We start from the raw sequence: 12,546 nt of genomic DNA on the forward strand, positions 1-12,546 counted from the left end.
AAAAATATTTTTTATTTATTTTAGAGAGAGCAATGGGCAGAGGGAGAGGGACAAGCAGACTTTGTGCTGAGCACAGAGCCTGACCCAGGGCTCGATCCTATGAAGCCGAGATCATGACCTGAGCCAAAATCAAGAGTCACATGCTTAACTGAGTCACGCAGGTGTCCCAATAAATAAAATCTTCAAAAAAACAAAGGTAATCAGGAAGAAAACTAATAGGATAATGAAAATTCAGATAATGAATGGTGGCTGAACCCCCAGGTTAAAGAGTATTGGGGGTTTTGACATTTTAATTTGCACTAAATGTTTTGAGTCAGGTTTGGATCCCTGGCCCTTCCTTCCATTTAGTAACCATGTATCTTTGGACAGGTCATTTATTTTGGTGTCATTTTCAAGTATAAAATGGGGATGTTAACAGTGTTGACCTCATAGGGTTGTTGAGAAGCTTAGTGAGGTGTGTAATGCACTTCCCCCAATGTCTTGACACAGAGTAAGCACTCTGCTTATCAACTGCTAATGTTCATTATAAGACCCCATAATTTGACTAGATAGGATCTAGGCTTTTAGGAATATTTAAAGCATCATAAGCTATTTAGCAGAAGGATTCAAGAGCAATAGAATTTTAAAAAGGGAAATGTTGGACTCCGGTTTAAGAAGGAAGATCCTGAACTCTCCTCCTGAGTCTGCAGCTATGTATGGGATATTTTTTCTGAAAAAACCTGAAGTCTGGCTGAACAAGGACTTTATGTTCGGCAAATGAGAAGAAAACCACATCAGAGTGGGTAGGAGAGGCTGGGACACAGTCTCACCATAAAGCTGACTTAGAAGGGAAGTCAAAACTTGGAGCATCTCCCTAAGGAGTGAAGGGATTGAGCTGCACATCAGGTACTCTCAACTTCTGAAAACCAACAGGGCTGGTATCCACAAGACTAGTGATGTGAGAAATGGCTCTTAAGGGCTCTCCCACATGGACTCACCAAGTCCCAGCTCAGAGGTAGCTGATATTGCCCAGACTTTTTAAGTAAATACAGTGCTGGCCTAGGGGGCAGGCACCTAATTTCACACACACATTTAAGAGCCTACTGCAGCATTCTTCAGGGACAGAGACTGGTGGGCGCCATCTTTGTGCTCTACCCCTGCCATAGCACAGTCCCAGTATCTCCAAAAGGGAGTTTTTACACATAGCTGGTGTCCCGATTTTTGCAGCTGCTGCCCAGGGGACATCCCTTATTCACTTGGCTTTGGAGGCCAGAGTAGCTTTGTTAACAGTTCCATGAGACCTGGAACATATCAGAGAGATCTTGGCAGGCTACCACCACCAGTCTTTCTATGATTTGCTTGCTTTGGAGCTTCAGACTGAAGGGCAGGCTTCAGGTTTGGCACATACCTGGGACCTGCAGAGCCGTTTTCAGGGAAAAAAGCTGGTAGACACCTCCAAATAACCTGGCTCTGGTGGCCAGTGGGGCTTATAATTGAGGTCTCACAAAACGATCTATATTTGATGTTAAAAGCTGTGTCTGAGGGCCTAGCTTCCAATCAGCCTGAATCTAGGTGCTAAGATCCTTCCCTTTGGGATGCTGACAAGTCTTGGCATACTTCCAACTGCTAGGAGCCATTGAAAATATAATAGACTTCTTGAACAATCAATCACAGTGGTTTGTGAGATGACTGAGAGGGCAGGTTTGAATGACCAAGCTTATCTGCTATGCACAGCCATTTTTTCAAGACGGAGAGGGGTTGTTTCATCTAATGCATAGAAACCAACAGAGTTGGCAAGCAAAATGAACAAAGGGTTTTATGTTCCAAATTTAAGACACACACAACCTCAGAAAAACTAATGAAATACCTGATAAAGAGTTCAAAGTAATAGTCATGAAGATGCTCACCACACTCAGAAGAAAAATGGATGAATACAGTGAGAATTTCAACAAAAAGAAAATATAAGAAAATACTAAATAGAAGTCCCAGAGCTAAGGAATACAATAACTAAACTGAAAAATACACAGGCAGGGTTCACTAGCAAACTAGATGAAACAGAAGGATCAATGAACTTGATGACAAGGTAGGAGAACTCACCCAATCAGAGCAGCAAAATGAAAAAAAGTGAAAAAAAGTAAAAAAAAAAAAAAAAATGAAGATAGCTTATGGGACATTAAATGGACTGACATTCGCATTATAGGGGTCCCAAAATGAGGAAAGAGAAAGGGACAGAAAACTTCCCTAACCTGGAGAAGGAAACACATCCAGATCCAGGCAGCCCAGAAAGTTCCAAATAAGATGAATCCAAAGAGTCCACAGCAAGATACAAAATGTCAATTGTACTGTATGTTAGCTAGCTGAAATTTAAAAATTTGGAGGAAAAAAATTAAAATGTCAGAAGTTAAAGACAAGGAGAGACTCTTAAAAGCAGCAAGAGCAAAACAACTCCCTTGTATGTATGCAAGGGAACTCCCATAAGACTATCAGATTTTTGCAGCAGACACTGCGTGCCAGAAGGGAGTGGTGAGATACATTCAGAGTGCTCAAAGAAAAGTCTTCCAACAAAGAACTCTACTCAGCGGAGTTTAGAATTGAAAGATAAAAGAGTTTTCTGCAACAGCAACGCCTAAGGAGGAGTTCATCATCACTAAACCAGCCTTACAAGAAATATTAAAGGGACTTCTTTAAGCTGAAACAAAAGGATGCTAATTAGTAACAAGAAAACGTATAAAAGAATAAATCTCACTGGAAAAGTAAATATATAGTAAAGGTAGTAGATTAGTTCTAAGTTAAAAGACAAAAGTAATAATAATTGTAAGTACAGTAATTAAAGGGTATGTAGGATAGAAAGGTATAAAGTGTGATATCGAAAATGTAAAAGATGGAAAGGGAGAAAAAATGTAGAACTTTAGAATGTTGTCAAACATAATGTGTTATCAACTTTAGACGTAAGTTGTTAAATATAAGCCTTACATAAACAATAAAGCAAAATCCTTTAGTAGATGCACAAGATAAAGAAATCCAAGCATACCACTTAAAGTCATCAAATCACAAAGAGAGCAAGAGCAGAACAGAGCAACCAGAAAACAGCCAGAAAACAATTTAACAAAATGGCAGTAAGTACATACCTAACAATAATTACTTTAAATGGACTAAATTCTCCAGTCAAAAGAGTGGCTGAATGGATTTTAAAAACCAGACCTATCCATATGCTGCCTATAAGAGACTCACTTCAGATGTAAGCAAAGTATACTTCATACATAGACTAAAAGTGAAGAGATGGGAAAGATATTCCATGAAAATGAATAGCTGAAAGATATTCCAAGAAATATCTTGAAAGATATTCCAAGAAATAGACTTATCAGACCAAATAGACTTTCAAACAAAGACAAGGGCATCATTACATAATGATGAAGGAGTCAGTCCAACAAGAGAATGTAACATTTATAAATCTTTTGGCACCCAGCATAAGAGCACCTAAATGTATAAAGCAAATATCAACAGTCCTAAAGGGAGAACTACACAGCAATACAAGAATAGTGTAGGGGATTGTAATATCTCACTTACATCAATAGATATCCAAACAGAAAACCAGTAAATGAACATCAGCCTTAACCCATTAGACCAGATGGACTTAACAGATATATACAGAACATTCCATCCAAAAGCAATAGAATAGTCTTTCTTCTCAAGTGCACATGGAACATTCTTCAGGGTAGATAGTATGTTAGGCCCCAAAATAAGTCTGATGCTAAAACCAGACAAGAATGCCACAAGAATAGAAAATTACATACATTTTTGATGAACATAGATGTAAAAATCCTCAACAAAATAGCAAACTGAATTTAATGATACCTTAAAAGGATCATGCACCAGGGCACCTGGGTGGCTTAGTCACAGTTGGGCGTCCAACTCTTGGTTTCAGCTCAGGTTGTGATCTTATGGTTCTTGGATCGAGCCCTGCGTGAGCCTCTGTGCTCAGCAGGAAGTCTGCTTGAGGATTCTCTCCCTCTGCCCCGCAAGTGCATGCTCTTTCTCTCTAAAATAAATAAAATCTTAAACAAAACAAAACAAGGAGATTCAACACCATGATCAGCTGGGATTAATTCCAGGGATGCAGGGGTGGTTCAATGTGATATACCACATTAACAAAATGAAGGATAAAAATTATATGATCATCTCAACACATGCAGAAAGAGCATTTGACAAAATTCAGTATCCATTTATGATAAAGACTTAAAGTGGATATAGAGAGAACATACTCAATATAATAAAGGCCATGTATGAAAAGCCCACAGTTAACCTAATACTCAGCAGTGAAAAGATAAAAGCTTTTCCTCTGAGATCAGGAACAAGACCAGGATGCCCACTCTCACCATTTTTATTTCATAGTACTGGAAATCCTAGCCACAGAAATTAGTCAAAAAAAAGAAACAAAAGTCATCCAGATTGGAAATGAAGACCTAAAACTGTCACTATTTGCAGATTATATATTATATAGCAAACCCTAAAGACTCCACCAAAAAACTGTTAGAACTAACACACGAATTCAGTCAAGTTGCAGGATATAAAAATCTGTTGCATTTCTGTACACTTAATATCATAGTATCTGAAAGAGAAATTTAGACAATCACATTTATAATGGCATTAAAAAGAATAAATTACGTAGGAATAAATTTAACCAAAAAGGTTAAAGACTGAAAACTGGAAGACATTGATGAAAGAATTGAAGATGACACAAATAAATGGGAATATACTCATGCTCACGGATTGAAAGACTTAATATTGTTAAAATGCCCATACTGAAAATAATCAATAGATTTGATGCATTCCCTATAAAAATTCCAGTGGGAATTTTCACTGAAACAGAACTATACTAATATTTGTATGAAACCAAAAAAGACCCCAAATAGCTAAAGCAGTCTTGAGAAAGAACAAAATTAGAGGCATCACACTCCCCGATTTCAAGCTGTAATTACAAAGCTATAGTAGGTAAAACAATATTGATATAAAAACAGACACATAGATCAGTGGAATACAGTAGAGAGCCCAGAAATAAACCCATGCATATATGGTCAATTTATGACAAAGGAGCTAAGAATATACAATGGGGAAAGGACATTTCTCTTCGATAAAATGGTGTAAAGACTTGAAGTAAGGCTTGAAATCATAAAACTTCTAGAAGAAAACATAGGTGGCAAGCTCCTTAACATCAGTTTTGGCAGTGATTTTTTTTTAATCTGACCAAAACTAAAACAAAAGAAAAATAAGTGGAATTATATCAAACTAAAAAGATTCTGCACAGCAAAGGAAACCATCTAAATGGGAGGAAATATTTGCTAATCATGTATTTGATAAGGGGTTAATACCCAGAGTTTATACTAAACTCGTATTCCTCTGTAGCCAGAAAAAAAGAGTAACAATCCAATTAAATAGGCAGAAGATCTGGAAAGACATTTTACAAAGAAGACATACAGATGGCCAACAGGCACATGAAGATGCTAACCATTACTAATCATCAGGGAAATGCAAATCAAAACCATAGTGAGATAACACCTCACACCTGTCAGATTGGCTATTATCCAAAAGTCAAGAAGTGTTGGCAAGACTGTGGAGAAAAGGGAACCCTTGTGCTCTGTTGCTGGGAATGTAAATTGGTACAGCTAACATGGAAAACAGTGTGGAGGTTCCTCCAAAAATTAAAATTGTATGACCCAGTAATTTCACTTCTGAGTATTAATCCAAGGAAAACAAAAACACTAACTCAAAATGATACATGCACCCCCGTATTCATTGCAGAAGTATTTATAATAGCCAAGATATGGAAACAACCTCAGTGTCCGTCAGTGGATGTTTGCAATAGAATATATACACACACAATGGAATATAATGACCTAAAAATAATGGAATCTTGCCATTTGCGACAATATAGATGGACTTTGAGGGCATTATGCTGAGTGAAATAAACCAGAGAATGACGAATACCATATAATCTCACTTGTATGTGGAATCTAAAACAAAACAAGTTCATAGATCTAGAGAACAGATCAGTGGTTGCTAGAGGCTGAGGGTGGGGAGTGGGCCAAAGTAAAGGGTGTCAAAAAGTACATACTTCATAATAAAATAAGAAGGATGTAATGTACAGCATGGTGACTGTAATTAATAACACTGTATTGCATTTTGGAAAGTTGCTAAGAGGGTAAGTCTTAAAAGTTCTCACACAAAGATTTTTTGTAATTACTCAAGGTCATAATTGTCAACAAGACTTACTGTGATGAGTTGGCAATGTATACAAATTTCAAATCATTATGGTTGTACACCTGAAACTAATGTTATATCTCGATTGTACCTCAATAAAGAAATATTCATCACAGCATTGGAAGTCCAACCGACAGCATTCAGGCAAGAAAAATAAAAAGCATCCAAATTAGAAAGGAGAAAGTAAAACTCCGTAGTTGCAGATGCCATCATACTATGCAGCCTCGGTACCAGACCACTGTAGTAAATACTGCAGTAAAGCAAGTCAGGGAAACCTCTCGCTTTCACAGTGCGTATAATGGAAATGCAGATGGTGTAATGGGATTACTGGTGTAATACTCTACTACTGTGGAGCATTAAGTGTTCAGTAGCTTTATGTCTAAAACAACAAAATACATACCTTAATTAAAAAATACTTTATTGCTAAAAAAATGCTAACCGTCATCTGAGCTTTCAGCAAGTTGTAATCTTTTTGCTGGTGGAAGGTCTTGCCTTGATTTTGATGGCTGCTGACTGATCGTGGTGGTGATTGCTGAAGGTTGGGGCAACTCTGGCAATTTTTTAAAATAAGACAACGAAGTGTGTAGTAGTACTGATGGACTCTTTCAGGAAGGGTTTCTCTATAGCATGCAGTGCTGTTTGAAAGCTTTTTTTTTTTTTTTTTTTTTAAGTAGGCCCCGCGTCCAGTGTGGAGCCCAGTGCAGGGCTTGACCTCACGACCCTGAGATCAAGACCTGAGCTGAGATTGAGTCAGACATTCAACCGACTGAGCCACCCAGGCACCCCTGTTTGATAGCATTTTTAACCATAGTAGAACGTCTTTCAGAAGTGGAGTCAGTCCTCTCAAATCCTGCCACTGCTTTATCAACTAAGTTTAGGTAGTATTCTGAATCATTTGTTGTCCTTTCAACAGTCTTAACGGCATTTTGACCAGGAGAAGATTCCATCTCAAGAAACCATTTTCTTGGGTCTTTGCTTATCCGTAAGAAGCAACTCCTCATCTGTTCAAGTTTTTTCATGAGATGGCAGCAATTCAGTCACATCTCCAGGCCTCGTTTCTAATTCTAGTTCTCTTGCGGTTTCCCCCACATCTGCAGTTACTTCTTCCACTAAAGTCTTGAACCCCGCAAAGTCATCCATGAGGGCTAGAAGCAACTTCCAAACTCTTCCTGTTAATGCTGTTATTTTGACCTCTTCCCATGAATCACATATGTTCTTAATGGCAGCTAGAATGGTGAATCCTTTCCAGAAGGTTTTCACTTTACTTTGCTCAGATCCATCAGAGGAATCATATCATAGTCTATGGCAGCTATAGCTTTACGAGATGCATTTTTTTTTTAAAGATTTATGTATTGGGGCGCCTGGGTGGCTCAGTCATTAAGCGTCTGCCTTTGGCTCAGGTCATGATCCCAGGGTCCTGGGATCGAGCCCTGCATCAGGCTCCCTGCTCAGTGGGAAGCCTGCTTCTCCCTCTCCCACTCCCCCTGCTTGTGTTTCCTCTCTTGCTGTGTCTCTCCCTGTCAAATAAATAAATCTTCAAAAAAAAAAGATTTATGTATTTATTTTAGAGAGAGAGAGCATGTGCGTACCTGAGAGAGAGTGAGTGGGGGGAGCAACAGAGGGAGAGAATCTTCAAGCAGACTCCTTTCTGAGCATGGAGCCTGGTATGGGACCCAATCTTAGGAGTCATGAGACCATGACCTGAGCTGACACCAAGAGTTGATGCTTAACTGACTGAGCCACCCAGGCGCCCGATGAGATGTATTTCTTAATAAGGCTTGAAACTCGAAATTACCCCTTGATCTGTGGGCTGCAGAATGGATGTTGTATTAGCAGGCATGACAACATTAATCTCATTGTACATCTCCAACAAAACTCTTAGTAAGCAAGTACACTCTCAGGAAGCAGTAATATTTGGAAAGGAATCTTTCTTTCTGAGCAGTAGGTCTCCACAGTGGACTTAAAATATTCAGTGAACCATGTTGTAAACAAATATGCTGTCATCCAGGCTTTGTTGTTCCATTTATGGAGTATAGGCAGAGTAGATTTAGCATAATTCTTAAGGACCCTAGAATTTTTGGAACGGTAAGTATTGGCTTCAGCTTAAAGTCACAAACTGCATCAGCACCCAACAAAAGAGGGTCAGTCTGTCCTTTGAAACTTTGAAGCCAGGTATTGACTTCTCCTCTCTAGCTATGAAAGTCCTAGATGGCATCTTCTTTTAATAGAAGTCTGTTTAACCTACATGGAAAATCTGTTTAGTGTAGCCACTTCCATTAATTATCTGAGCTAAATCTTCCAGACAGGGAGGGAGGGAGGGAGAGGGAGAGAGAGAGAGAGAGAGTAAGCTTGGGGGAGGGGCTGAGGGAGAGGGAAAGAGAAACTCTAGCAGACTCCTCACTGAGCTCAGAGCTGGAGCGGGGCTTGATGTCAAGACCCTGAGATCATGACCTGAGCTGAAACCAAGAGTTGGGACATTCAACCAACTGTGCCACCCAGGCGCCCCTACCTTACACTTTTATGTTATAGAGAGGGTTTCTTTCCTTAAACCTCATGAGCCAACCTCTGCTGGCTTCCAGCTTTTCTTGTGCAGCTTTCTCACCTCTATCAGCCTTCATAGAGTTAAAGAGAGTTAGGGCCTCGCTCTGGATTAGGCTTTGGGTTAAGGGAGTGTTGTGCCTAATTTGCTCTTCTATCCAGACCACTGAAACTTTCTCCATATCAGCAATAAGGTGGTGTTGCTTATCATTCATGTGTTCAGTACAGTAGCACTTTTAATTTCCTTCAAGAACTTTTTCTTTGTATTCACAGCTTTGCTGTTTGGGGCAAGAAGACTAGTTTTCAGCCCATCTTGGCTTTCAACATGCCTTTCTCACTAAACTTAATCATTGCTAGCTTTCCATTCAAAGTGAGAGACACGTGACTCTTCCTTTCCTTTGAACACTTAGAGCATTGTACGGTTAAGTGGCCTAATTTCAATATTGCTGTGTCTCAGGGAATAGGGAGGGACAAGAAGAGGGAGAGAGATGGCTGGTGGTGGAGCAGTCAGAACACATACATTTATCAAGTTCACCATCTTATATGGGCACGGTTTGTTGTGCCCCAAAACAATTACATTAGTAATATCAAAGATCTATGATTGCAGATGACTGTAAAAAATATAACAATAACGAAAAAGTTTGAAATATCGTGAAAAGTACCAACATGTGATAGAGATACAAGGTAAGCAAAGGCTGTTGGAGAAATGGGGGCAAGAGACTTACTGAATACAAGGTTGCCACAAACCTTCACTTTCTAAAAAATGCAGTATCTGCAAAGTAAAGTGAAGTGCAGTAAAATGAGGTATGTCTACAGAAAACCCTAAAGAGTCCACCAAAAAACTTAAGTGAATTCAGTAGAGTTCTCAGGTTACAAAATTAACATACAGAAATTAGTTGTTTCTGTGCACTAATAATAAGCTATCACGGAGAGAAGAAAACCCATTTACGATTGCATCCAGAGGAATAAAATACCTAGGAATAAATGTAACCAAGGAAGTGAAAGACCTGTACTCTGAAAACTGTTAAGACCTTGATGAAAGAAATTGAAGATTATACAAATATATAGAAAAGTATTCTGTGCTCATGGATTGAAAGAATTACAAAATGTCCATACTGCCCAAAGCAGTCTACAGATTCAGTACAATCTCCATTAAAATAACATTGACATTTTTTACAGAACTAAAACAAAGAATCCCAAAATTAGTATAGAACCACAAAAGACCTCAGATAGTCAAAGCAGTCTTGAGAAAGAGGAACAAAGCTGGAAGTATCGTGCTCCCTGATTTCAGACTATAATTACAAAGCTATAGTAACTGAAGTAATATGGTATTGGCATGGAAACGGACACATAGATCAATGGAATGGAGAGACCAAAGATAAACACTCTTATATGGTCAGTTAATCTATGACAAAGGAGATAAGAATGTACAATGGGGAAAAGACAGTCTCTTTAATAAATGATGTTGGGCAAACTGGACAGCTACACACAGAAGAATTAAACTGGACCACTTCTTATATCGTATGCAAAAATAAATTCAAAATGTACAAACTTGAATGTGAGACCTGAAGTTGTAAACTCCTAGAAAACCTAGGCAGCAAGCTCTTTTATATTAGTTTTAGCAATATTTTTTTTGGATCAGTCTTCATAGGCAAGGGCAACAAAAACTGAAATACTGGGATTGCATCCAACTAAAAAGTTTTTGCACAGCAAAGGAAACCATCAAATAAAGGAAAAGGCTCCCATCAAATGGGAGAAGGAATTTGCAAATAATACATCAAATAAGGATAAAAGGGTAATATCCAAAATATATAAAGAACTTATACATTTTATTTAAAAAAAAAAAAAAAACCCTTGATTTAAAAATGAGCAGAGGACTTGAATAGACATATTTCCAAAGGAGACATGCAGATGGTCAACAGGTACATGAGAAGACACTCAACATCACTAATCATCAGAGAACAGGGATGTGAAGAAGAGGGAACCCTAGTCTACTAGTGTTGGGTAGGAAAGTAAATTGGTACAGCCACTGTGGAAAACAGTACTGGTCTCTCAAAAAAAAATGTCATACCATCAGCAATTCCAGTTCTGGGTATTTTATCAGAAGAAAACAAAACCATCAATTTGAAGAGGATATGCACCCATATGTTCATTGCAGCATTATTTACAATATCCAGGATATGGAAGCAGCCCAAGTGTCCATTAATAGAGGAATGGAGAGAGATGCGGTATAGGTTACACAATGGCATGTTACTCAGCCATTAAAAAAAAGTGAAATCTTGTCATTTGTGACAACATGGATGAACTAGAGGGTATTATGCCAAGTAAAACAAGTCAAAGACCAATACCTTATGATTTCACTTATACTGGAATCTAAAAAAACCAAACCAAACAAAGCAGAAACAGACTCATAGGTACAGGAAACAAAGTGTTGGTTACTAGTTGGGGGAGCAGTTGGGGAATGGGTGAAACAGGTGAAGGGGATTAAGAGATACAGACTTCTAGTTATAGAGTAAATAAGCCATGGGGGATGTAATGTACAGCATAGGGAATATAGTGAATATGGTAATAACTTTGTGTGCTGACAGCAATGAATTCTCTTAGAGATCAGTTCCTAATGTATAAAAATATCAAATCATTATGACATACACCTGAATCATAGGATATTGTATGTCAATTATACTTTGATTAAAAAACACAAATTATTTAAGTTAAAACAAATGTGATAGAGTAAAGGAAGTAACCAAGTCAAAATTAAGGATTAGAGTTTGTATATAGTCTGAGCACTGGATAGGGTTGTGACAGAAGACTTATTTTGGTGTGGTCAGGTTAGAGGTTTGTGAGGAATTTTCCAACAGTGTCACAGTGATTCTGAGATGTATAATATAATCGTCTTTGATTGTGAGGCCGATTTTTATTGGTTTTTTGTTTTTTGGTAATGAATCGTTCTTGGCAACATAGGAGATTTACTGGTTTTTGATACTGTTAGTGATAAATACTCTAAAATTCAACACTGAAGAGGAGCTGTTTAGCATCTTTTTCTGCCATGGGATCTCTGGCCTAAAGGAGTCCCTTCACCTGCTTTTAATCACTTGCTGTCCAGGAGGGGCATGGAGAACACATATGATACATATTTATTTAAAGCTGGTTAGATTCTTATTCAGAAAACTCATTTGATTGGTTTCTTGATTTTTATTTTATTTTTTGTATTGTGTTAAACAGTGACTTTTCTGTTTTTGCAGGGGATAATCTTGGCCAACAGTACAATAGCCCACAAGAAGTTATTGGCAAACGAGGGTCTGATATCATCATTGTAGGCCGGGGCATAACATCATCATCTAATCGTCTGGAAGCAGCGGAGTTGTACCGAAAAGCTGCTTGGGAAGCTTATTTGAGTAGACTTGGTATTTGAGTGTCTCGATACATTTTTGTGAAGACCTTGAAAATACATGGTCTCCTGAGATGCAGTGGCTTGAAATAACAAGCAACACTTAATGGGTTGGATTCTTTCATGGGTTCTGTGTTGGAATGACTTCTGGGTTTCTCACCGTCTTTAGGAAATACTGAATAATGAATAATCACTGCATTGTTACTATAATAAATTCATGTTCAAGCTTTTTTTTTTCATCAGACTGATATTGATTAGGCAATCACAGTTCTGCGTGTGTTGGGATCTTTCATATTTAAGCATTTCCCCCCATCCCTAGATCAGACTTTTTTGATTTTGATTAATTGCTGTAACACAAAAATTTTAAGACCTCAAAAGGCTCA

At 38.2% G+C, this 12,546-nt stretch overlaps 1 protein-coding gene across 2 annotated transcripts in view; it reads left to right on the top strand.

Annotated features, from left to right (window-relative positions):
* Positions 1–12,546, top strand: part of UMPS (uridine monophosphate synthetase) — a 29,810-nt gene extending 17,264 nt beyond the window's left edge. The window contains exon 7 of one of the 2 annotated variants that reach the window (XR_004299802.1): positions 12,018–12,099. Coding sequence is in view for 1 of the 2 variants with exons in the window: in XM_032406740.1 (XP_032262631.1) it covers positions 12,018–12,187 (170 nt within the window). In the remaining variant the exon portion in view is untranslated. Of the gene's footprint in view, positions 1–12,017 lie in introns of both variants that reach the window. The other variant, XM_032406740.1, reaches the window with a different exon arrangement.

The sequence above is a fragment of the Phoca vitulina genome, unplaced genomic scaffold (assembly GCF_004348235.1).
Source record: "Phoca vitulina isolate PV1807 unplaced genomic scaffold, GSC_HSeal_1.0 scaffold8, whole genome shotgun sequence".
Lineage (NCBI taxonomy): Eukaryota > Metazoa > Chordata > Mammalia > Carnivora > Phocidae > Phoca > Phoca vitulina.